At 40.1% G+C, this 27,959-nt stretch overlaps 1 protein-coding gene across 3 annotated transcripts in view; it reads right to left on the bottom strand.

The window, feature by feature from the left end:
- LOC132391673 (calnexin-like) overlaps nucleotides 1-25,326 on the bottom strand; it is a 62,289-nt gene extending 36,963 nt beyond the window's left edge. Inside the window, exons 1-6 of one of the 3 annotated variants that reach the window (XM_059965161.1) lie at nucleotides 23,110-25,326; nucleotides 9,146-9,240; nucleotides 8,318-8,391; nucleotides 8,111-8,169; nucleotides 6,043-6,184; nucleotides 711-792 (exon numbers count right to left, since the gene is read on the bottom strand). In XM_059965161.1, coding sequence (XP_059821144.1) covers nucleotides 711-792; nucleotides 6,043-6,184; nucleotides 8,111-8,169; nucleotides 8,318-8,391; nucleotides 9,146-9,240; nucleotides 23,110-23,167 — 510 coding nt within the window. In that variant the 5' untranslated portion in view covers nucleotides 23,168-25,326. Of the gene's footprint in view, nucleotides 1-710; nucleotides 793-6,042; nucleotides 6,185-8,110; nucleotides 8,170-8,317; nucleotides 8,392-9,145; nucleotides 9,320-22,842; nucleotides 22,981-23,109 lie in introns of those variants that run through there. The other 2 variants (XM_059965162.1, XM_059965163.1) reach the window with 2 other exon arrangements.
- Between the last annotated feature and the right edge of the window lie 2,633 nt (nucleotides 25,327-27,959).

Here is a 27,959-nt window from a genome sequence, read left to right as displayed (position 1 = left end):
TTTGGTGAAAACTAGAATGCAGCAGTTTCTCATCTCTCTATACATTCATTCTCAGTCTCACTGTACTGAACTTCTAACTACAACCTATAAATCACCTTGGATTTCAGAGGGGATCATTTGAAATTTTGATCATTTTCTGTAATTAAACAGTGTTCCAATGATTTTGAATAGACTTGTGTCCACATTTGTATTCTAACCACTTAGTAATACTCAAGAAAATCATGCACTAGGCTTGGAAAATTAAAATTTATTATTTACATATACTAGTGGTTTGGCCAAATTCACCAAAATATGATTTTAAAAAAATTCTGACTTTCTTCCAGTCTCAAGAAGTGGACAGAATGGCTCAACTTAATCTGGTTTGTTGTGCTAAATGACAAAGAGGGTGGACTTAGAGCCAAGTATGTTTGTGAAATGTACATTGTTCAAAGGGTGGTAGATTTTCTTCATTAAAACAGCACAAGTAACAAAAGCATCCTGATTATTTTACTGTAACAAAGGTTATTTTGTTAAAATGAATAAACTTGTAAATCAATATGGCAGGGTTCTAATTTGTATTTTGGATCAAAGGAATGGATTTGTCTTAGCTTTGATACTTCCCATCACTCCAATTTAAATATATTCAGGAAAGGCAGTTGTGAATCATTAATAACTCTCCTTTAAGAAAATGGAGGGGGGGGAAGAAAGTAATTCACTGATTTGTTACTTACCAGCTTCAGGTTCTCAGTATGAGAAAGCAACTTTAGATAAGCACCACCACATTCGATGCCATTTTGGAAGTTCACTTCATATCTGCAAAAAGAATTTCAGACATATTCATCAAGTCTTTGATATTGCAAAGAGAAATGATTCAGACCAGATACTTTGCACTTTCTGAACCAGAAAACTGACCCACAGATCGATATTGAGAAATATTTTGTTCTACAGCAAACATAAAAACATAAAACTACAGGTCACATAAATGAGGCAAATTTGCTCTTTTTACTTTAGCCCCAAATGTTGCATTTTACTTGATTGCGCTTATTTTATACTATATTTCCCTCTTTTGAACAGTTTCAGCCATGAGCTATGCACCTACATTTACGCTAACAGATCCTTTGATATTTTAATCAATATTTTTTTAAAAAATTGAGCCACAGCACAGAAACAGGCCTTTCCAGCCCAATGAGTCCAAGCTATCCAATTGTATCCATTCAACCAAATATCCTGCAGGTCTGTGCAATGTAGGAGAAAACTGGAGACCTGTAGGAAACCTACACAGTTTCTGGGAGAATGTACAAACTCCTTATAAACTGCAGCTGAATTGAATCTGGGTAGTTGGAATTATAATAGCATTATGCTGTCTACTAAGCTATTGTGCCCACCCCCCAAAACTTGAACTGATTAAACTTAAAATAAAAGTGTAATGCTTGATGACCAGATATTGGTGAGAAGCATCAAGATTGCTTGCCAGTTCTGTGATGGCAGCCATTATCAAATATCTTTCTGTAAAGAGTTTAGAGTAGAAGACAGATTATAATAAAATCATTTTCATTTCACAGCACTGGAATTAAAAACCACAAATTCCAATCCTAGTGAGAAGCAGAATACCTTAAAAATTATATAAAGGAAGCAACTGGAGATATTTAAAGGCATATTACAACAAACTAGACAATGGATTTCAACAAATTTCAGATAGAATTCTTTACTATTAGATTACCAGTATCCAGCTTCCCTTTTTAAAAAATTTCACATCATTCTGGTCCTCCTATTTACATAACTAATCCTTCTTTCTTCACCTGTCACATTACCCAACTTCACTTTGCATAGCACGTTATTCACTACTGCAATTGTTCTCTAGTTTTCTTCTCCCCTTCTCTGCATTTTAAAGCCCCTTTCACACCAACTTTTCATTATTCTGATGACAGCCTACTGATCAAAATAAACACATTTCCCCCCCCCCTACAAATACTACAAAACAAGAACAAAAAGTTTTGAGTTTCAGTTCACTAAACAATACCACAAGACAAGAGAATTAGGCCATTTAGCCCATTAAGTCTGCTTTGCCATTCAATAATGGCTGGTTTATTATCCGTCACAATTCCATTCTTCTGCTTTCTCTCATAATCAAGGACCTACAAACCTTCATTTTAAATATACCCAATGACCTGGTCTCCACAACTGCCTGTAGCAATGAATTCCACAGATTCACCACCCTCTGGCTGAAGGAATTCCTCCTCCTCCTCTGTTTTAAAGTACTATTTAGCCTTCTGTATAATATGGGACTAGTTTATGTTGTACTAACACATCACTGAGCATGCACTATTAGGTGCGTATTGATCTGTATGTTTTCAGTTTGGGTTCTGTAAGTAAAAAGCCCTGTTAACTTAGCTCCAGTCTCTAGTGTTTTTTTTGTTTATAGTTTTGTTGTGTAACCTGGCCACATACACAACAAATTGGCGATGAGGATAATGAACCTACATTGTATCAGAATGCCGTGTTTTAATCAATAACAGCACTCAGAAGAGGCAGAGTGAGGTTGCGGGTCTGAAAAGAAGCAGGAATTCAGCAGGAGTCGGGAGACTGAAAAACACAGTCGGAGCTGCAGTGTGTCCAGGTGAGACCACAGCCAGTGCTGAACCCCAGGGCTGAGGGTCTGCCTGCCTCAGAAGGGGGTTAAAAAAGTGACACACACACATATAGCCAAGTATCCTTGCAACGCTAGCAAAAAAAAAGGTAACACGAGTCAAGAAAAAAAAGGGGACCGGGGTTAAATTAAAAGGACGGGGACTAAATTTGCATAACAATAAATTAACACAAGGATGGTGTTGGATCCATTACAGCGTTTGAGGTAGCTTTGAAAATTGGGCAATTTATATTGAAAGAATAGAGTTATATCATGATGCTAATGATGTTAAAGAAACTCAGTGTCTTACTTAGTGTAATGGGTGCGAAAACATACGGGCTGCTACAGAGCTTGTTAACCCCCTGAAAAGCCAGCTGACAAAGTGTTCAAGCAAATAGTAGACACTCTCCAACAGCATTTAAACCCCAAACCACTAGTCATTGCTGAAAGATTTAAATTCCATAAACGGAATCAGAGCAAAGATGAAAGCATTTCTGAATATTGTGCTGCATTGCGCAAATTATCAGAACATTGTTAATTTGGAGCTGGTCTATCAGACATATTGAGGGATAGGTAAGTGTGTGGCATGTACTGTGAAACCACAAAGAAGCTCCTGTGTGAAAAAGGGACAGCGAAAATCGACCACTACAACACAAAATAGACAACTTCCTCCTTGCCTATCATAATGCAGTACATGCAACCACTAACCAGACTCCAGCGATGATATTTTTGAACAGGAACCTGAGGTCCCGCATGGATTTTCTCAAACCAGATGTATGGGCATGATGTAGAGAAGAGACAGTTCAAACACGAATGTTAAGTCAAGACTGACCTTCAATATGAGACAGACAATTCTTGCACAGGATTACTGGACTGAAAAGTGGCAGCCAGGTATAATTTTTGCCATAGATGGGCCACTGATATATAGAGTAAGGTAGGACAGAATGTATGGAGACATCATGTGGATCAAATCCTGAAAGCTCAGGTGAAAAATAGAACATCTTGCCCAGACTCCCCGGACATAAAAGCAAACACTCCTGATGTGACCACATCAGGCTTGCCCACAGATAAGCCTGTCATCAGCACTGAGGACCCACCTAATGTGCCTGTGGAGACTCATTCCCCAATCAAATGTTGCAGGGCAGATGTTACCCAGAGAGGCAGAGAAGGGCCCCATAGAGAATTCAATTATAATTATTATGTTACTTTGTTATAATTTCATATTATTACTAATTAAATAGTTGGTGGGTATTTGTATATGAAGGGTACACATACAGTATTTGTTTAGTGTAGTGAAGTGGCCATTAACTTAAAAAGTTGATACACTTTTAAAGTAAGAGGGGAGTGTAACATATAGCCTACTGTATAATATGGGACTAGTTTATGTTATAGTAACATTATTGAGCATGCACTGTTAGGCACATATTGATCTGTACAAGTGTTCAGTTCGGGTTCCATAAATAAAAAGCCCTGTTAACTTAGTTTCAGTTTCTAGTGTATTTATAGTTTTGTTGTGTAACCCAGCCACATACACAACATAAAGGGACATCTTTCTGTTCTGAGAATGTGCCCTCTGGCCCTAGACTTGCCCATTGTATGGAGCATTTTCTCCATGACCTAGGCCGGGGGTCGGCAACCCGCGGCTCCGGAGCCACATGTGGCTCTTTTACGTCTGTGCTGCAGCTCCCTGTTGCTTTGGGAAATAATTGGTCAGTATTTAATTAAAATGTATTTTATGTTAGTTTGTTAGTTTTTGAAATGTAAATCTAAATTTGAAGATTATGGTGATCTTGTACAATCTAAATAAGACGTTGTGGCGACCCATTTCCTGACACATCCGAACCGGCTCACAATTAGCCAGCGTTCAGGCTAAGGGAGATAGCCTACGGGGGTTTGTGAGTACATGTCTTTTGCAGCATCCGCGCCCATGGGGGGCGGGTTGAGGGAGGCTTAAAAGCAAGGCTGTTTAGTTCGAATAAAGCTATCTTTGACTGCAGTTTACTGACTGCGTGTAGCACACCGCTACAACGTGTTTTTATCGCTGGCTGTCCAGAGGGGAGGTGCTGAAACGCTTTGTTGCGTGTCTGGAAGAAGTGAAAACTTTCCTGGGCTGCAAAGGGCTCACCTTTCCTGAGCTGGAACAGCCAGAGTGGCTGGAAAAGCTACACTTCATGGTAGACATGACAGCGCACGTGAACACGCTGAACACAGCTCTTCAGGGGTAAGGACGTACAGCCCTGCACATGTTGGAGGATGTTTTGGCATTCGAGCACAAGTTGACAGTGCTTGCCAGAGATTTACAGAAAGGCACATTGTCTCACTTCCCCAATTTGAGAGAGTTCAAACAAGGTCACGACATGATAAATTCGGAGTATTTACATTCTGCAATCATCGCAATGCAAACATCGTTTGGGAAACGCTTCTGTGAGTTCAGAGAGGAAAAAAACACGTTATCCTTCCCGGTCACTCCCCTAAGCATCGATCCATCCCTACTGAATACGACTGCATTGTCAGGTGTGAGTCAACCTGACCAAGTATGATAAATATTTTAATTGCCTATTATTTTACGTATATTCATATGTTTTCATTGTTCAGTGAAATAGTTCTTTTATTTTTCAGGTTGACAGCTGGCTGACGTTATTTTTGCTTTGCTGCTGGCTGCAAATTTAAGTTTGGCGTTTTTCATAACTACAAGAAGGACTCAAATAGACGTTGAGTATTTTACTTCAAAGTAACCTTCAACCCAACGTCTTTTTTTTGGAGTTCAAAAAATTTTTGTTGCATGCAGAAATGTAATTTCGTTTTCTCTGCAGGAGTTCATCAATTTCATAAATGCAACACATTATAGTTTGTTTATACATAGCATAAAGGCAAAACAAAACGTTGTATGCAGTGTTATTTCATTTTAAATGTCAAACAGGTTTTGCGGCTCCCAGTGTTTTCTTTTCTGTGGGAAACAGGTCCAAGTGGCTCTTTCAGTGGTAAAGGTTGCTGACCCCTGACCTAGGCCTTTCAACGTTTGATGGGTTTCAATGAGATCCCCCTCCCCCATTCTTCTAAACTCCAGTGAGTACAGGCCCAGACACATTCTCATTTGTTAACTCTTTCATTCTCAGGGTAATTCCCAAGAACATCCTCTTGATTCTCAACAATGCTTTCTTAGACAAGGGTCCAAAACTATTCCTACTACTCAAAGTATGGTCTGACCATGCCTTGCAACACACCTCAGCATTATAACTTGTTTTCATATTGTAGTCCTCTCAAAATGAATTCCAACTTGCCTTCCTTGCCACCAACGCAACTGCAAGTTAACCTTTAGGGAATCCTGCACAGGGACTCCCAAGTCCCTGATTTCTGAATGGTCTCCTGATTTAGAAAATTATGAATATTCAGTATATGAAAAATTTTAGCAAGCAACGAAACAACAATATACTTACTGGACAACTAAAGGTTCACCATTGAACATAAAAGGTTTCTTCAGTGGAGCTGAAATTGCATGATGCTTTGCTTTGGACTTCAACACTAAACTTTTGTCTCCAGGCAATTTGTTTTCCATCAATTCCTCTACTGCCCATTTTCCTACAAGGGAACAGAAATTCAAACATATTCATGTGTCATATAAGCAAGCTTTGGGAAATAAACAAACATTTTAACAATCTATTTAAGTTTCAGCAATACTTAGTTTTTAAGGTTTGGAAACTGCAGAAAGTTACTTTTCCTTTAAACTGTCCAGCTAAACAAAATGAACATGCAATTAAATTGCAAGATCAAAATTAAATATTTATTCCCTCCAATTTAGAGGCAAATTTATGCAAGCAAATTATTGTATATGTAAGCTAGATACCATAATCCTAGTAAGCAAAGCTGCTGCAAGTAACGAGATCAAGTGCAAATCTCTCTCACCACACATAGACAACAGGTAACAGAAGTTTGTGTGTAGGGGAACATTTTGCATCAAGTGATCACAATGCCATTAGTTTTAGGATAATTTTTTGAAGAGGATAGGTCTGGTCCTCTGGTTGAGATTCCAAATCAAAGGCCAAACTTTGATGGCTTCAGAAAGGATCTGGCAAGTATGGATTGGGGCAGGCTGTTTTCCAGCAAAGGTGTACTTGTCCTACTGAGAAAAAGTGGAATAGAGCAGAAAATTGATGAAAAAAATTAAGCCCTTGTCAATATCAACAATACTACCTTGGAGTTCCAAAAGGAATACAAAATGCTCAGTGATACATGGACCTACAAGAGCAACCTGCACAAGGTTTTTCAAGTATGAAAAGACCCAAATTGATTACTCAGCCTATCATTACATCTTTCTATGCTCAAAAAAATCAAACTCAATCATTAACTGAACATCTGCACCTTTGGAAGTGGAGAATTCTCATTTTAATCCCTTAATCCGAAACCATAAACAGAGTGCTAAACATTCCTCTTCTGACCATCCACCCTGTCAAAGCTTTATTAATTTAACTTATTTTACTGAAGAAGAGTCAGTACAATACATGAAACAAACTGCTAAAGAATAAAGATAACAGAAGGTCCATAGATCAGACATTTTACAGTACAGGATACATTAGTACCAGATGCTAGAACACCCAGTACTACATGGCAGCAAATGTAATTGTATATAAGCCAAGATATTTTATTTCTTCCTGGATATCCACTGATCACATGAAGAACCAACCATATTATCATTAAGTGAATAAACAACAAGATATACCATGAGCTTCTTTCTCCAACCTCCCCAGCCCCCCCATGTCAATTTCTTCTAGGGTATCCAGGAGTGATATTTTTCCACTGTACTTGAATTATTATTTAATTATTTCTGCCTCTAGAGTCTACATTACTGACCGTGGCATCATTCTTCTAATTGGTTTGTACTATTTCACTTTCATACAACCACCTCAGTGAAAATACTACAAGTGAACCAATCAAGGAAATTAATACCTCAGTAGTTATCACCCAGTAATGTCAATTACACCAGTGTTTCATCAATCCAGATGGCTTGGTCTGGCATGGAATTAGCTATAATAACTAAGTTTAAGGCTTACACATATTTTCCCTTTCCTAAGAGTTCAACAAAATTCACCTTCGCGCTTTTAACATAGCCTGTTCATGGCTTGTAGTTTTTGACAGGTCAAACTTCACTGCAGTAATGCTATGAAAAGTTGCCCATTGTTTCCCCCCCCCCCCCCCCAAACACTACTGCCCATTAATTTGAATAAGACAACTAAATTCTGTAATTATCTACATATTTATCCGCTTTCAGCATATAGCTGCAACAGCACTAAACACCAATTCTTCACTAAATTAAAAACATCTAAATTATCTGCTGGTAAAATTATACCAGGATTTGTTGTGGTCTAGTTGGTAATGCTAGGCCTCCTAAAGCAAACAGAATTTAACAGACAAATTTAACCTGCTGATATGACTACATATTCTGTTTAACAATACTCTGGGATGATTTTAGTTAGTTGTATTACTTCATATATTTTGAATGAGACTTACCATCATATTTTGCAATATCTTCATCTGTATCATCTTTCTTTGTTGTGGAGAAAACCCATCTTTAAATGGAGGAACACAAAATTAGAAAGTTATTTATTCTGAGAGAATTTTTTCTGATGCCAGTACATTAGCACAACGCAAGAACTGCCAATAATGGTATATCAAATCAACTGGATCTTACCAATAAGAGTGCAAATAAACTCTTACCCATCCAAATTTCCTCGATCAAATGTGTCAGCAAAGTATACTTCATCAATTGGCACAGGTGTCTTGTAGGATACCTGCAATTTCAATAATGTATATCGAAAGTAAATGCAAATGATCATTTATACTGTAATGATGCTGCCCTTATGGATTTATACATTGCCCTTTTCAAAGCAGAAAATAAGTAATGGCTGTACAAAAAGCCTGCAATGTTGACCAAAATAAATGTGAACAATTTACCCGAAAATATTTTAAAATGAACTCTCACCAAATTTAAATTATCAAGCCACAATCTAAATCTCAAACAATCCATTCTGGTACAGACAGGACTATATTTTCTCCCCCCAAGAACATGTTAGCTTCACAACACAAATGAAAAAAACTCATGTTCATGAAAAATAAAAGCAGAACCTGAAACAGAACAAAATGAAGTCCACGTATTAAAAAACTCTTCCCCCACACTAATAATGTATATCACATAGATACCAGAAAAGGTCAATTAAAAACTGTATAAATATAAATATATATATAAAATATACTCTGCTTTATTTGATCAATATTGGCTGCTGAAAAACAAGTTCCACTGCTCCAGACCATCATCTATTCTAATGACGACCAGAAGTGCGATGCATCACGTATACAAATACAAAAATGTAGCTAAAAGTGTAGAAAAATACCAATAAGAATTCCAAATTTCAGTTTCTGGACAACAAGGGCTGAAATTTTAACTTTGACATAATTTGTTACTTATATACTATTTGCTTTTCTGTTGTAAACATTTTCTTTCCACTGAACCATTAGGTCACCTTGAAGTATTTGTAAACTAGTTACCTGAATTGTAGATTTACTGTCAGCATTTGTTTCTTCTGCCTCCAAGACATCTACTTCTGGTTCATCATCATCATCACCTTCAGCCCAGACAGCTGCTATTATGAGCAAAGATCCAAGAAAAATATAATCCCATTTCAGTCTCATTTTGATGCCTTGCCTGTGTAGAAGACAAAACTAATGAGAATCATTTTGTTGTTTATATTTCTCTTTTAAATTGCACCCATCGTCTTCCTTCCACTCCAGAAGGTACCAACTCATTTTAGAATTCTCTAGTTACCCTTTATTCTGTTCGTACAGCAAAATTAAAAAATGCAATAAAAAAGCTTAACCATATTTTATGCTCAACATTTACAAAAATACAAGTCAGATAGCACAAGGTCACCACACCGGCAATTCAAGCTAAACACATCACAGACAAGGTGGTGCAGCATTTATTAAATGATAATTTAACAAGTACAAGCAGTCCCCGGTTTACGTACGAGTTCCGTTCCTGAGTCCGCCTTTACATCCAGTATTATTTAGCGTCATTAAGAAACACATGTATTCCAATAATTAAACCACTGCATTGCTTAGTGATAATTGTAGCTTTCATTGGGGCAGAGCCTTTCACATGCTCCATTATTCTCACTTTATCCGTTATCCTTTAAAATTGTTCCAATTGTTGTCTGACTGTAACCCAATGCTTTTCCAATGACTGATGGCGTTTCACCTCTTTCCAAACACTTTATTATTTCCACTTTATTTTCAATTGCGATCGCTTCCCATCAATGGAACAGAAACACTGCGGGCGGCAGTCCCAAACTGCGCCGGCTCCCAAGGTCCGCTGAGTGCCAAGGACCTCCGCACTGATCTCCCCGGGTCCTAAACTGCACCACACTGAGACAGGTTAAATGGGACAAGTGGGGGCTGTGCTGGGTTTGGGTATTTGATCCTCCACATTATTCTGCATGGGAATTTAAACTGGAGGTGCAGTTTTTTTTTTTAAAAAAAGAGGGCGAGTTGCAAGCTCGACATCAACCCGGCATGGATGGTACGGGAGTCACTGGATTGACATCAATCCGGCACAGGAGCGGTCTGTCACTGGATCGAACTCGGGAACCTCTGTTCTCTAGCCCGGTGCCGATCTGACTGCACCACCAGCTGACTGGAACGTGGGGGGGGGCGGTCAGGGTGAATCTTATTAAGAAAATTTTAAGCCAAATACAAAGTTAAACACTCACAGCGTCAACGGCAATGACTTAAAATGGTGGACAGTGTTCTCTTTCCTCGGTTCGTAAGTACGAGTTGTCCCTAAGTCGGACGTTCATAACTTGGGGACTACCTGTAGTGGCAAGTATTTCTGCAACAATGTAAAATAGTCCAAGTTGTGTCACAGGAGTTACTCACGTCATCCAAGATAACATTTGGACAGTTGATTGTTGGGTTAGAGGGGCATTTAAAAAAGGAAACAAAACAAGGCTAATGAGAGATTTCTTGAGCTGTAGAGTTTTGTAGCTCCAATAAGAAGGCTAGAATCAGAGGAGTGGAGATATAGAAGAGATTATACGAGTCCGAAAATTCTTAAAAGTTTCAGTACAGAAGGATAAGGTGGTGAAGATGGAGTACAGGTTATTTGCTTTCATTAGCTTGGCATAGAAAATAAGAGCAGGGACTTTACACAAAATCAATTAGGCCACGGCAGGTACATTATGTGCAGTTCCAATTGCCACATTCAAGGAAATAAAGGATTGCATTGGAAAGGGTACAGAAAAGATTCTCTATATTGCTACCAGTGATGGAACACTTCAGTTATGAGGAAAGACAAAACTGACAGGGCTTACTTTGCTTGGAAGACAGGCTATTTGCAAAGGACATGACAGAGTCAAAATTAGCTTCCAAAATGGGAGAATCATTTCACAGCCTAATCAAGGAACTCCTTGACAGTTTATATTTATAGAGTCATCCTTCACAATTGATGCTCCAGGCTATTAAATCAATACCTGGTACTGTACATTCCATTAGTGAAAAGGTAGGAAGGAAAGCCTCTAACAACCTTCAACTCTGTACATTGAAGTTTCATGACAAATGATCAAATATGGGTTTGGAAACATCCTGATGATTATTACCTTTTCTTTCAACTGGTGAAAGTTTTTCCTGTGATGAACAGCACAGAAGAGCTTGCAGAGAACAAGCTATCCACGTACATCCTGATTACACAAAGGACAAGTCCAGTTCAGCCAACTAATATCTAACAACCTGCTTTCAAAATGACAGTTTCAGTGATAATATTTTGAAGTAGCACTTATTCTCCAATAGCCTGTATAGAAATGCTCAGTTTGGATTTCACTATCATTTGGGTCAACATCCCTTTAGGCAATGAATGAGAATAAGGCTGCATATGAGGATCAAAGAAATGAGTCTCACAGATGAGACCATGATTGTCCTCAATGCTTTTTGTATTTTTCATTTAGTGTTGATGGCTGGAGAGGCCATCAGCTCGGTCCAATGATATGCTGAAATGATGCAGAAGACAAGCATTTGACAAGGCAGGACTTGATGAAAAAGGTGACCATGTGGCGACCCACTTCCGAGCGCACTCGAACCAGCTCACAAATAGCCAGCGCGCAGGCACAAAGGCCAGGTCTGCAACAAAGGGAAAAAAGCCTGCGGGGGTTTGTGAGTACCTGTCCCTTGGAGCATCCGCGCCCAGGGAGGCGGGATGAGGGAGGCTTTAAAGCAAGGCTGTGAAGTTCGAATAAAATCATCTTTAATTGCAGTTTACCGACTCTGTGTCGTTATTTTAGCGCTGCATGTAGCACACCGCTACAACCAGGCTATAACTTTATTTCCTGAACTGATGTCTTCCCTGGAATTTAAAGCAGCTTAAGACAGTTTGACCTGTTCTAGTAGGGGATTTTAAGACTAAACATGGTCTTGTCAATCACTCAAAAAAAAAGGCTTGTAAAGTGCAAAGGCACCTCCTGTTTACTACTACAAGTGTAATAGAAAGGTTTGAATGACAGCAATCATTTAACTATGTAGGGTTATGTGTGATATGCAATTGGATGATATCTTAATAACAAATGGACAATAAGGATTAATTGATTGCCAATAAAAAATATTGAAGCATACAACTCTAGAATGATACTTTCATAACCTACTACAGTTTTGCCATCAAAGAACCAACGTGTCATCTAACATTGAAGGCTGCTATTTGTTGTGTGGTGCATTTATTGATTAGAGAAAACAATAAAGGTCTAATCATTGATGGCTTTTATAGAAACAAACTTCAAAAGGAGGCAACCAACTACCACAGCAGCCACTTGGGATGAAATGAAATAAATGTCAATAAGTGACATTTGTTGGAAGTTAAAACCTGAAGTAATGAATAACCTCTATGGCTTCCCTGATGTAACCAATAAAAAGAATTATATTTTTCCCTGGTAAGTTAGGCGTGCATTGATGGTATTTGCACTAAAAGAATCAAACTTTACTGTGATGTACTTACTATTCTAGAGCTAAGGAAGGCAGAGGCCAAGTCAGAATTTTCAAATCATGAAAAGAGATTTTAGTGTGAATAAGGTGGAATTTTTCTTTTACATTAGAAGAGAATTTTGCAATTCGCAGACAAGGATGAGAGGGAACTTGATAGAGGTCTACAAGATTATGAAAAGCATAGATTGGATGGATAGCCAGTACCCGTTTCCCAGGGCACAAATAGCAAATACCAGGGGGCATATGTACAAAGTTAAGGGAAGGAATTTTAGGGGAGACATCAGGGGAAAGTTTGTTTCTTTGTTTTTTTTTAAAAAAAGGGTTGTGGGTACCTGGAATGACTTGCCAGAGATGGTAGTGGAGGCTAAAACATTAGTAATATTTAAGAGCCTCTTGGAATGAAAGAAAATGAAAGGAATGGATGAAAGAAAAATAGGGGGTTACAGGGTAGTGTGGGTTTAGTACTTTAAAAAAAATATACAGGTTGGCACAACATCAAGGGCCGAAGTGCCTGTACCGTGCTGTAGTATTCTAGTGTCCAGTGTAATAGCAAATTGAAAAGCAACAAAGCTTGCTCAGAATTGTTTTTACTCAGTGTATATGAAAAGCAACAAAAAATTGATTCAGGACAATTTCCTTAAACTTGTACCATCTGTCTCCACCAAACTACTGCCTAATATTATCCTACACACTCTGCTTGCCTCATCTTTGTCCACTATCACCATATAAAACACACCTTGTACATCACCTTCTTGTGAAGAAACATGTTTTTGCTCTTTGTTCTCCAAGTGTAAGATTTTGTAGTCAAAAGCTTAGTTTTTTTAAGTTTCAGCATTATGTAGCATGCTAAATTCACCACCCATAATATACGCTAAGTGCTCACTTTATTAGGTATATCTACTTGTTAATGAAAATATCCAAATCAGCCAATAACGGTGCAGCAACTCAATGCATAAAAGCATGCAAACTGGTCAAAAAGCTCAGTTATTATTCACACCAAACATCAGAATGGGGAAGAAATGCGATCTAAATGATTTTGACCGTGGAATAATTGTTGGTGCTAAATGGAGTGGTTTGAGTACATCAAACTGCTGATCTCCTGCAGTCTTCATGCACAACAGTCTCTAAAGTTTACAGAGAATGATGCAAAAAAAAAACAACAAATATCATCTGGTAAGTGCCAGTTCTGTTGGTGAAAATACTTTGTTAATGAGAGAGGTTAGAGGAGTCAATGGTCAGATCATTTCAAGCTGACAAGAAGGCAACAATAACTCAAATAATCACACATTACCATAGTGGTTACAGAAGAGCAGCTCTAAATGCAACAAGTCAAGCCTTGACATGGATGGGCTGCAGCAGCAGAAGACCACACCAGGTTCCACCCCAATACCTAATAACTCAATACCAATGAGCAGTAAGTGCACATTAGAATGCTGCCTCCAGCTGTAGGTGGTTTTGCAAAATGAAGGATTCTTTGATTACAAGGTGGCGGGTACAAAGACGTGTAACAGATTGAGCTACCAGGAGCTATGGCGGATATCTTCACTTACTGAATATCACAATTTAAATGGTAGCACTGCTTTTAAATTAAGAACCAGTTTTCTGCTGTTTAATATGTCAACTGTAGACTTTCTAATATCGTATCAGATCTAAATATCATAAAAAGCTCATCATGTTAAGAACTTGTTTGAAGACTCACCAAATCATCTTACATCATTGGAATCAAATTTAAGATGCATGATTAGAGAAATCCTGGCAGATATCTTCAAAAACATTGCATCACATGTTGTAACTCGACATGGAGTGTCATGGTAGCAGAGCAGTTAGTGGGATGCCATTACAGCTGGGGCCACTGGAGTTTGCAGTTTGATTCCTGTAAGCAAGTTTGTATGGCCCTTCCTGTGTGCGCATAGGTCTCCTCTGACTGCACTAGTTTCCTCCCACAGCCCAAAGATGCATGTACCTGTTTGTAGGTTAATTGATTACTGTCCCATGACCATTGGTCCCATGATTACTCTAGGGTTCAATTAGTGGGTTGCGTGGCTTGAAGAGCCTGTTCCATGCGGTATCTCTAAATTAAATCCAAAATGTACTCAACATTAAGGCTTTGTACAATATTTAGTCTTAGCTGGCAACAGTCACGTGCTTACTTCAGAGAATCCACAAACTTCAATTCTGTTAACTTTACTTCAGTTCAGTAAATGGATACTGTTTCAAGCAACTTTACAACTGTTCAATTAACAACAGCCAAATAGTACACTGGGAATGACCAAATCCTTGGTGAAACCATTGTCTTAAGCATGATTTAAAATAAAGACAAAGAAATTGAGGAAGCTACAGTGCTTAAGACACAATAGCTAAAACCACAACGGAAATGGTGCAGTAAAAAGAATGCACAGTGGAAGCATTCGTGAAGGAGCACAGGTCTGAAGGTTACAAAGCTATGGAGGTGTGATGACAAAATGGGAAAGCCATAAAGCATTTAAATATGAATGCAAGTAAAAACTGTAGATGCTGGAAATCAGAAATGCAAACAGAAAACGGTAGAAATACCTAGTTACATCTATGGAAACAGAAACAATATTAACATTTCAGGTCCAAGGCACTATGTCAGAATAGAGAATGCTAGATCAAGTTTTAAATCACAGAGCAAAAGTGAGATGAAAAGAACAAAGGGAATACCTTTGATAAGGGGAGTCAAAGTGGCTTAAAGTTGCAGATGTAGTTATGTTTCTAGGTCAGTGTGAAGTTTTGTTAATAGCAGGACCATGAAAAGTTAAGATAGAATATGTTATTTGCTTTAACAGTTAAAGAAATATCAAGTCAAATAGATCAATGGTAGAGGACTGTGCCTGCACGATATCTGATAAACAGAACATCATCCGGGACAGCAGATCTGGTTCTACTAGTCTGAAGGGGGGAAAAAAAAAAGAGTCAAACAAAAAAAAATTGTTTGACTACAGTTCTGTCTGCAACACCAATTCCAAGCAAACATCTTCAGACTCCTACATCTGAGACTCATCACCTTCTTTTGCAAATGGATCCAGAATCATATTACTTTCCCTAAGCCAGGGGTCGGCAACCCGGGGCTCTCTCATCTCTGTGCTGCGGCTCCCTGTGGCTTTGGAAAATAAATGAGTATTTAATTAAAATGTATTTTATGTTAGTTTGTTAGTTTTTGAAATGTAATTCTAAATTTGATTATGGTGATCTTGTACAATCTAAATAAAACGTGTATTTTGTTGCTATTAATATATGTCACCACTGCCAATGCCTGACACCCGCCAGAGCGTGATTTCTTTAATTTTTCGATCCAAGGTAGGCTAACTATGGAGAATTCTAAAAAAAAGAAAAGTGACTGAAGAAAACAGAACGTTTAATGATACGTGGGCAGATTCATTTGCTTTCACTGCTGACAAGACTGGTTTACCGGTATGCTTAATATGCAATGAGAAACTAGCAAACAACAAAAAGTCAGAAGTCGCAAGACATTTCCAGAATAAACACGCAGCCTTTGCTCAAAAATATCCAGATGGAGATGAGAGAAAAAAGTCGTTTGGAACTGATGCGGAAGGTTCATCTGAGCAAAAATCATTTCAAGAAGTAGATGGAGTCTGGAAAATCAACTACATATGCTAGTTTTGTAGCCGTTCAGGAAATAGTCAGTCACGGGAAACAGTTTACAGATGGTGAATATATAAAAGAATCTTACATTAAGATTTCAGAACGTCTATTCACAGACTTTAAAAACAAGAGTGAAATTGTGCAGAAAATCAGGAATATGCCCCTCTCTGCAAAGACTGTCAAAGACAGAACAATAAAAATGGCAGAAGACATCACAAGACAGCAAATTAAAGTCATCAATTCAGCTGTGGCCTACTCAATTGCATGTGATGAGTCTAAAGACAAAGGTGATATTGAACAAATAGCGCTGTTCTGCCGGTATGTAAACTCTGCCGGGCCACAGGAAGAAATAATTGAGTTGATACCTCTAAAAGGCCAAACACGGGGGGAGGACATCTGTGAGACTGTCTTGAATTGTTTAAGAGCCAAAGGAATAAAGACCACCCACCTGGTGTCAGTAGCTACTGATGGGGCACCAAGTATGACAGGAGCGCACAAGGGATTTGTGGCTTTACTGCAGAAGTCGCTGGACAGAAAGCTGCTGACTTTTCACTGCATCGTGCACCAAGAGGCACTGTGCGCTCAAATGTTTCCTCCGGAATGCACAGAAGTAATGGATGTTGTCATTCAGATTGTCAATAAAATAATGGCAAAAAGTTTCAATCACTGTCAATTCCGTTTGTTACTGGACGAGCTGGAAAGCGCATATTCTGATCTCCTATAGCACAACAAAGTCTGGTGGCTGTCAAGAGGGGAGGTGCTGAAACGCTTTGTCACATGTCTGGAAGAAGCAAAAACTTTCCTGGGCAGCAAAGGGCTCACCTTTCCTGAGCTGGAACAGCCAGAGTGGCTGGAAAAGCTACACTTCATGGTAGACATGACAGCACACCTGAAGACAACTCTTCATGGGAAAGGACGCAGAGCCCTGCACATGTTGGTGGATGTTTTGTAAAGATGAAGGTGACGTCATACAGCCCTGATGTACAGACGCTGTGCGCTGAGGTCCAGGACCAGAAATCCCATTAACCAAGTATGATAAATATTTTAATTGCCTATTATTTTACATATATTCATGTTTTTTCATTGTTCAGTGAAATAGTCCTTTTATTTTTCAGGTTGACAGCTGGCTGACGTTATTTTTGGTTTGCTGCTGGCGGACAATTTAAGTTCAGCGTTTTTCATAAACACAAGAAGGACTCAAAGACATTGAGTATTTTACTTAAAAGTAACCTTCAACCCAACATCTTTTTTTTCGGAGTTCAAAATGTTTTTGTTGCATGCAGAAATGTAATTTCATTTTCTCTGCTGGAGTTCATCAATTTCATAAATGCAACACATTATAGTTTGTTTATACATAGCATAAAGGCAAAAAAAAAGTTGTATGCAGTGTTATTTCATTTTAAATGTCAAACGGGTTTTGTGGTTCCCAGTGTTTTCTTTTCTGTGGGAAACGGGTCCAAATGGCTCTTTCAGTGGTAAAGGTTGCCGACCCCTGCCCTAAGCGGTAAGGCTGATCAACAGCTCCATCCACTATTCCACCACTGCTATATTATTTCCTGTCAGGCACCTTGTGTACAGCCTAGCTTCACTTTATGGATATACAAAACCACAACAATTATTTTGTTCTCCTTTACACTGTTTAATGTTATATCCTGTGCAATCTTGAATCTTGACTTCCTGACCAACAGACAACATTCAGTAAAGATAGGCAGCAATACTTTTCCCATGATCATCGTCAACACAGATGTTCCAAAAATTTCTTCCTCAGCCCTCTTCCCTACAATCTCAGAACACCGTGGCTTGATTCTGCTCTAACCCCATCTACAAGCTTGCAGATGATATCACTGTAATGGTCTGTATCTCAAGTAACAATGAGTTCAAGTACAGGAAGGAGATAGAGAACCTGCTGACATTGCGTCATGACAACAATCTTTCCCCCAATGTCAGCAAAACGAAGGAGCTGGTAACTGACTTCAGAAGAAAGGGGGGCATTGCACTACTCCTGTTTACATCAGTGCTGAGGTTGAGGGGTACAAGAACTTGAAATTCCTTGGAGTGAACATCACCAAATACCCTGTCTTGGTCCAACTACATTGATACCACAACTTTAAAAAAACAACTCGTCAGCACCTGCAATTCCTGAGGAGTCTAAAGAAGTTTGGCATGTTTCATTTGACCCTCACCAATTTTTTATTGATGCATCCCAATAAGATGCACTCTATGGTGCATCACTATTTGGTATGGCAACTGCTCCACTGAAAAATACAAGAAGCCACAGAGTTGTGGACATAGTTCAACACATCAGAAAAACCAGCCTCCCCACCATGGAGTCTACTTACATTTCTCAGTGCCTCAGTAAAGCTGGGGGAGGGAGGTGTGGGGGGGGTGGGGGGGAAGAGAGACAGAGAGAGACTTCTGACCTCACAATTACCTTGCACTTTATTGTCCACTTGCACTCTCTGTAAATGTAACACCTTGTCCTACCTCAATGCACCGTTGTTCTTGGAAATGGAGAGAATCAGAAGTTTTAAATTCTTTGACATTATCAGAGGATCTGTCCTGGAACCAGCACTTGGGTGGCATCACAATGGCAACAAGAATATGGCTCTACTTTCTTAGAAGCATGCATGGATTTGGCAGGTCACTGAAAATTTTGATAAACTTCTATGGATGCACATTGAAGAATATCCTAACTGGTTGCATCAAGGCCTGGTACAGAAACACCAATGCCCAGGAATGTAAAAGCGGTGGATACAGCCTACTCCATCACAGGCAATGCCCTTCCCACCATTGAGTACATTTACATGGTGTGCTACCACACGAAAAACAAAGCATCCACAAAAAAACACCCACCTCATCATCATGAAGTGTTTCGAGAGGCTCATCACGAGGCATATCAAGACGCTGCTGCCCCCCTCACTGGACCCCCTGCAGTTTGCATATCGTCCCAACCACTCAACAGACGACACCATTGCCATCACCCTTCACCTGGCCCTAACCCACCTGGACAAAAAAGACAATGTTCCAATGCTGTTCATAGAGTTTAGTTCAGCATTCAACACAATCATCCCTCAGAAACTGATCGGAAAGCTGAGCCTACAGGACCTAAACACCCCTCTATGCAACTGGACCCTAGACTTCCTGACTAGGAGACCTCAGTCACTCCTGATTGGGAGCAGCATCTCCAACACCATCACACTGAGCACGGGGCCCCCCCCAGGGCTGTGTGCTCAGTCCACTGCTGTTCACTCAGCTGACCCACGACTGTGTTGCAACACACAGCTCGAACCACATCATCAAGTTCGCCGATGACACGACGGTGGTGGGTCTCATCAGCAAGAACGATGAGTCAGCCTACAGAGAGGAGATGCAGCAGCTAACAGACTGGTGCAGAGTCAACAACCTGTCTCTGAATGTGAATAAAAGAGATGGTTGTTGACTTCAGGAGGGCATGGAGCGACCACTCCCCGCTGAACACTGATGGCTCCTCGGTAGAGATCTTTAAGAGCACCAAATTTCTTGGTGTTCACCTGGCGGAGAATCTCACTTGATCCCTCAACACCAGCTCCATAGCAAAGAAAGCCCAGCAGCGTCTCTACTTACTGTGAAGGCTGAGGAAAGTCCATCTCCTACCCCCCATCCTCATCACATTCTACAGGGGTTGTATTGAGAGCATCCTGGGCAGCTGCATCACTGCCTGGTTCGGAAATTGCACCATCTCAGATCGCAAGACCCTGCAGCGGATAGTGAGGTCAGCTGAGAATATCATCAGGGTCTCTCTTCCCGCCATCATGGACATTTACACTACACGCTGCATCCGCAAAGCAAACAGCATTCTGAAGTACCCCATGCACCCCTCATACAAACTCTTCTCCCTCCTGCCATCTGAGAAAAGGCACTGAAGCATTTGGACTCTCACAGCCAGATTATGTAACAGTTTCTTCCCCTAAGCTATCAGACTCCTCAATACCCAGAGCCTGGACTGACACCTTACTGCCCTACTGTCCTGTTTATTATTTATTGTATTGCCTGCACTGTTCTGTGCACTTTATGTAGTCCTGGGTAGATCTGTAGTCTAGTGTAGGTTTTTTTTAGTCGACGTATTTCAGTCTACTTTTTGTACTGTGTCATGTAACACCATGGCCCTGAAAAACATTGTCTCATTTTTACTATGTACTGTACATAGCAGTTATGGTCGAAATGACAATAAAAGTGACTTGACTCTTCTCACTACTTCAATCATTACTACTCTGAACTGAATCTGTCATCTACTGACTCAGCTTACAATGCTTGTTCTCAGTTATTATTCTCATTTTCAGTTTCTTTCTTTTTCAGATTGGTAGTTTGTCAGCCTTTGTGCATGTATAGTTTTTCATGAAATTCTAATGTATTCCCCCACAAAAAAATGAATCACAAGGTAGTACATATTTTGATAATATACTTTGAACAGTATGAAGTTTCTTTACTGCATCTCAATGACAATCATAAAACAATTTTTAAAAAATCAATTGTATTACTGGCAATGGTCTGCTCTGATTCAAACAGGAAGAGTGAGTAATTTAAGAATTTAAACATGGCTTCTCTCCCTTACAAATTTTGAAGTATGATGAACCAAAGTAGGTCAACGAGCAATGGGCAAGCTGGTGGCAGAATTTAGGACAAATTAAATTTTGGTAAGATGTGGGATGGAAAGCCAGCTTAGAATTGTTGACGCAAGGAGACACAAGTGTTTGCAATGAGGCTTTTAGAATTAGAAATAGATGCTCTGGAAACTAAGTTAGATATTTAAAGTTCAAAGCCAAATTACATACAAATCACCACATGCAACCCTGAGATTCTTTTTCCTGTGAAAAATCTATACTTTGGTAACTGTAAACAGGATCAATTAAAAAGCAAGAGAATAGAAGACAACTGTTGAAATGCAACTATAAATAAATAGCAATAAATAACAAGAGTATGTAATAAGATAAAAAGCACTTAAAATGAGATCATTGGTTGTGGAAACATCTCAATAGATAAGTGTAATTATCCTATTTTGTTCAAGAGCCTGATGTTTGAGGGGCAGTAACTGTTCTTAAACCTGGTGGTGAGGATGCAACTTCCAGTCAAATTTCTTTATAACCGAAGTACTTCTGAACTGTAGTCAGTGTAGTCTAGGAAACACAGCAGCTTATTAGCTCACACCAAGTTCTACACAACAAGTGATCAGTTATTCTGCCATTGGTGATGAGATAAGAAAAAAATTAATCAGGACAGTGAGAGAACTCCAGCTCTATCTTTCTTTTGATAGTATGTTATGGCATCTCCATGGAGCCTCAGTTTCATACTTTACATAAGGGACATAATTTCTTGGTAATGCAGTAAGTACTCCACCAGAATGCTACTGAAAATTCTAGAGTTAAGCTTGAACCCACCTACGTGACTTATTTAGATGCCAAGATTCAACACATCACCAAACTGAAAACAGGACCACTAGGCTGATCAATGAAAAAGCAGTAGAGCATAACAAATGTAGTTTACTATGAAATTGAGGAAAGTCTGATGCATTATAACATTATAGAATGTCATCTGCAACTTTGATCAAATTGGCCATCATTGCTTTAATAATAGTAGAACATAGAGTCAAACATTTGAGTTCCAAGCAATATCTGTTGAAAGAGGAACAGATTTAACATTTCACATGATGCCACTTCAGCAGCACAGTAAAACTGCACTACAGAGGAAAATACTGAAAAGGTTAAGAAGCACTTATGAAACAGCATCACTTAACCAGAATTTACAATTCTCCCCATCCCCCAACTTCTGCAACAGTACCATATTTTCCATTTCCACATGGCAGACACTAACTAGCTAAATTATACATAGTGCAAGCAATTGAAGTAATCACTTCAACCCTAAGGGCTAAATTTACTTTGTTAACTTTTAATTTTATTTCTAGTTAAAGGATAAATATCATCGCATTTGAGTTGAATCACCAACCAGGACTGGACTACAGAATCTGACCAATTACATTTACTTTAAAGCAAATTTTATCGAATCAGATCTTGCAGTATATAGCAAATTGCTGCTGCATACAGCCAAAAAAGGCTGTGAAATGAAATACAGAATAGCGAGGCCCACCCAAGGCCTTCTTCTGATAACATAGACTGCCGATTGTCCATTTTGCCATTGACATCTATGCCCTTATCAATTTTTCACAGGCATATTTTTATTAACATCTTCAGCTTTTAATCTTTCCCTCATTCACATCCAGCTGATTACAAATGTCCCACCCCACAAAGAAAATTATAAACATACTATAGTGGCTCTGCAATAAATATTTAAATCAATATCATCGCTTCATTATTAAAAAAAGTATCACTAACAGATGGCTTGTAAGAAAACTAAAAAGCTCACTAACAGTGAATAATAATTGGTTAAACATCAGGGATTTTAATTTACAGCACACAGTCCAGTTTAGAAATGAATGGAAATGGAGACTGCAGACCTGCAGCAAACCCTGCAGAAAATGTTCAGCCGGAAAGCGGGATCTTGTACCTCAAGCTAGTCACTAACTCCCTCCCCATGCACGAAACTTAATTCTTCACTATATTACTTACAAGGTGACAACGCGCTGCTTTTCTTTTCGACCACTTTTTTTCTTCACTCTCCCGTTACCTCGCGTCCCCGTTTCTCATTTATAACCGCCAGATCCTGCTGCGCATGTGCGCTGCACGCAGCGGCAGACGTCAGGTTCAAACGGCAGAGAGCGGGCAGCCGGTCGGTGTCCGAGCTCGGCTCGGCTCGGCTCGGCTCGGCTCGGCTCGGCTCGGCTCGCCCCGCCCCGCCCCGCCCCGCCCCGCCCCGCCCCGGCCGGTCGAGGTTACCGGAAGGATGCGAGAGGTCACGGGAAGAGAACAATTGGTCGGCACGGCGCAAGTGCATAGCTCGGCTGATGGCGGGTCGGTGACCTGGCGATACAGGAAACAGTTCGTACGATTTAAAGTGGGACGTTGGGGTGGTGCTGGAGAAGTAAGGTGAATAAAGGCGTGTGTATGGCAGGAGGGAATGACAGATCGTGAGGGAGGGCACAGGAAGCGGATGCCTGTGACCACGGGAAGGGGGTGTCTACTTGGTAAAGGAGAAGGAAGTCTAGGCGTAGGAGGTGGGTATGGAAGGACTGTGCCTGACTGTGGGCACAGGAAATGGTTATTGGCAGCGGTTTGTCTATCTGGGCATGTGAGTAGGAGGGGATGTCTGACAAGGCACTAGAGAATGTGTCTCAGTGTGGGCATTGAAGGAGAGTTCTTAAGGGGAGGGATGGTGGGCAAAGGAGAGTATATAATGAAGTATGGCAGTGGAGGAGTTCTAGGGGATGGAATGCAGTTGGGTGTGGCCATAGGAGGAGTGGGATCTGAGAACTAGTGGGGATTCTCCAGGAGTGCAGGATGAGGATGGGAGGAGGGTGTAAGATGTGCTGCAGTTATGAGAGGAGGTTCTGCTACAAACTGGATGTGGAAAGTGTACATTACAGGGTTGGGCAAGGAGGGATGAAAGATGATTAAGTGAGGTGGGAATGGTGACTGTCCAGTGAGGGGTAGCACCTCTGGTGAAGGGGCTTTCTGGGTTTATTTTGGGGCAGCTCACTCACTCTTGGTCCCCACCAGTGACCCGACTCTCCCCTGTGGCTCCCAAGTAGCTGATTCCATGCGACAGTGGCCATCAGCCAGGTTAACCAGGTGAGGGTAGCTGACAGCCTCACACCCCAGTGAGCTAGAGACATGCTTGTCCTAGTGTGCAAAGTCAGCTCAGGTGGACTGGATGGATGAGTGAGATCCAACGGCCAGGAAGGTGGAACTGCGACAACGCTGCATGGAGAGCAAAGGGCATGACAAGGGCATAGAAGATGTCATGGTCATCCAGTGCAACCTAGGAAGGCCCAGGTTTGTGACACTTGCTCGTACCACAGGACTCAGGCTTCTGAGGTCGAGAGAGTGGAAGTGCCCCGGTGCAATGGCTTTTCCATTTTAAAATCTCTCCTGCCAGGTTTCCTGTCATTGTCAGAGACGTTTGTCAACTACCACAATCTCCAGCATCAGGTTTATTATCACTGACATACGTTGTGAAATTTGTTGTTTTCCGGCAACAGTCAGTGCAAGGTATAACCATTACTATAAGTTACAGTAAATAAATATTCCAAAAGAAGAACAGCAAGGTGGTGTTTGGAAATGTGATGGTGAAGTGGTAGGAACTGTCAGTTCCACCTTCCTGGCCGTTGGATCTCACTAGATCTCATCCACCCAGTCCACCTGAGCTGAAGGAACTGTAGCACCTCTCTGGTGATAATGAGACCCAGATGGTGAGGGTCCTTAATGAAGGATGCCACCTTCTCGAGGTGCCACCTTTTGAAGATGCCCTCAGTAGTGGGAAGGGTTGTGCCCATGTTGGAGCCGGCTGAATTTACAACTCTCTGTAGCTTCTTTTAATCCTGCCCCATTTGAGGCAGAGATACAACCAGTCAGACTGCTCTCCATTGTATATGGAAATACGCAGGTGTCTTCAAATCTCCTCAAACTTCTAATCAAGTATTGCCTGCTGGTGTGCCTTGTCCACGATTGGCTGAGTATTTGCTCAGCCAGTCAGGCAGCTTCTCTGTGGAAAGAGGAAACCTTTGAATAGTGGATTCTGCCTAGTACATCATGGGTAAAGCTCTCCAACCATTGAGCACATCTACATGAAATGTTGTTGTAGTAGAGCTGCATCCATCATCAGAGACCCCCACCATCATGGCCACGCTCTCTTCTTGGTGCAGCCATCTGGTAGAAGGTACAAGAGCCTCAGGACTTGCAGCACCAGATTCAAGAACAGTTTCTACCCCTCAACCATCAGGCTCTTGAATAAAAGGGGATAACCATACACACCTCCCTCATTATTGAAATGTTCCCACAACCAACAATGTCACTTTAAGGACTTTATCTCATTATCTCATGTTCTTGTTATTTATTGCTTTTTATATATTTACATTTGCAGTTTGTTGTCTTCTGCACTCTGGTTGATATTTTATTGATCTTGTTATAGTTACTATGACCATATATGTACTTTGATAATAAAAGTTACTTTGAAATGGAGTTAACACTTTTGGTCATTGATCCTTCTTCACAAAAACCATGTAGCTGTGATGGCACATGGGCATGTCATAGATGGCTATTTATATTCATTCAGCTTAACAGTGGAGACCTGAAGGAAGAGGCATTGTTCTACTAAGACCCTGCTTTTGAGTCCTCGGACAGCCTTTGGAGGCAAAGCTGGGGTAGAGTTTTAATGTGAATTTATCTGATCTATTCTCCTTTGATTTGAGTTGAATTCCATAAGCTGTATCTGATCCCTCAGCTTCAATGTAGGCGTGGGAAATATTCACTTGAAATTGGTTGCTCACCTTCATAAAAAAATATAATATTGTTTTAAATTTTATTAATATATACAGGAACTGATATTCACCTGGGTCTTTGCACACAACCTCAAGTTTGAATTTTTGAACAATGATTGAAAGTGTTTGAAATATTCAGCAGATCAGTCAGAATCTGTGGTGAAAGAAACAGGTAACATTTTAAGGGAATGGATTTAGATTTTTAACTTTTTTCTTTCACCATTGTTGTTTGTGGGCTTTTTAATGCATTTTCCACACCATTTTAATTCATATTTCTAATAGCTACAGTAGTTTTTCTGAATTCCTGTACTGTGGTTTATAGTGTAGTTATGCCCATGGAGAAGATCTCACAGTTGGCACATCCATTAATCAGATTTCCTGTGCATCTGCAGTTCTGAGAATAGATATCACTGCTGCAGATTCTTACAAGGAAGGCAACGTCTTCCGTTCCTGGTGCAGTACCAATGTATCCAGAAGTTTGGGCTGCAACACAGCTGCCATTGTTTGCTGTCACTTTCAACTGCTATGAGAAAGACGAAAAGGACTTTGGGAGCATGTATTACACTGGGCTGAATTTGACATACAAACAGTCCCTTTCCATCTGCACTTGTTCACAGTGGAGGTGTTTTAGATTTTTCATACTGAGGGGGAGCTTCTTCATTCAGAGGTGGTGTGAGTGTGGATGGGAAAGGTATGGAGGACTGTGGTCTAGGTACAAGTCAATGGGACTAAGCAGAGTAATAATTCAGCACATACTAGATGGACCAAAAGGCTTGTTTCTGTGCTGTAGTGTTTGTAAGTATTCAATTACAGGTGGTTGGCCGGATTGATTGTAGTTGAATATTTTTAAGTGGCAGAAATTATAAGCCATGATGATTTTGAATGGCCTGCCTACAATGTTTCTCACAACTTGTGCCTGTTCCATTTGGTTCATTGTAAATAACATGTCTCCCAATTACAGCACAAATAGCAGCAAGGGTTGGTCGGAAAACATCAGTGTGAGAGATCTGTGCATTTTATACTTGAGCAAGGAAACCTCTTGGGAATGATATTATCAAATGAAGCAATATTCATATTGAACACAGCTTAGATGAAGCACTGAAGGCAGCTTATACACGTTTTGTGTGAAAGAACAAAAATGAAAGGAACTACATTGATCTTGTCTTTGCTATTCCAGAAGTATCTACATAATAGAATATTGGAAGTGACTGTTGAACAAACCTTGCCTGAAGTGAAAGCAATTTCAGTTACATGACATATAAGATTTAGCAATTTAAACTGTGGCATACATAAAGCAATGTTAGCATTTGGTAACAATACATTTATGAACCAAAACAATCTGTAATCCCATAGCCTGGCAGAACTGCATTTGGTTCCTTGACTTAACAGGAGATCAGTCTGTGCAGATAAGAAAAAATAACATATTCCGCCTGTTGGCAGGCATCACTGGTGCACCTTAAGGATGCCTGCTTTGCCCACTACCCTACTCTCTGCACCCATAACTCTGTAGCTAGGCACAGCTCAAAAACCATCTATAAATTTGCTGATGGCACAACTATTGTTGGCAAAATTTTGGATGGCGACGAGGAGTGAGATGGATCAGCTGGTTGAGTGGTGTTACCACAGCAACCTTGCACTCACTTGTCAGTGAGACCAAGGAATTGATTGTGGACTTCAAGAAGAGGAAGTTGGGGGAACACACACCAGTCCTCATTGAGGGATCAGCAGTGGAAAAAGTGAGCAAACTCCTGATGAAATATAGCTGACAGCAGCTATGTTTCATTGGGAGTTTAAAGAGACTTGGTATATCACCAAAAACACTCACAGCTTTCTACAGATGTACAGTGGAGAGAATTGTAACTGGTTGCGTTACCGTCCGGTATTAGTCTAGGATTAGAAAAAGCTGCAGAAAATGGTAGACTCAGTCTGCATTGGCAGCAGCCTCCCCAGGAACGAGGACATGTTCAAAAGGCACTTCCATCATTAAGGGCACCCATCACCCAGGACATGCACTCTCCTCTTTTCTACCATCAAGGAGATATAGGAACCTGAAGAGACCCACAACATGTTTTGGAAACTTTTTCCCCTCAGCTGTCAGATTTCTGAATGGACAATGAACCCATAAACACTACCTCATTACTTTTTCCTCGCTTTTTGCACTACTTATTTAATGTCTTTATATATACTTAACGTTCATTGTTTTTTATTATGTGTTACAGGGTACTGCTGCTGCAAAACATATGCCAGTGAAATTAATCCCGATTAACTCTCCTTCCTCATTATGCTCAAGCTAGATGACTCTTGCAGTTA

This window comes from Hypanus sabinus, chromosome 3 (genome assembly GCF_030144855.1).
Source record: "Hypanus sabinus isolate sHypSab1 chromosome 3, sHypSab1.hap1, whole genome shotgun sequence".
Classification (NCBI taxonomy): Eukaryota; Metazoa; Chordata; class Chondrichthyes; order Myliobatiformes; family Dasyatidae; genus Hypanus; species Hypanus sabinus.
This window is presented reverse-complemented; position numbering and strand designations above follow the sequence as displayed.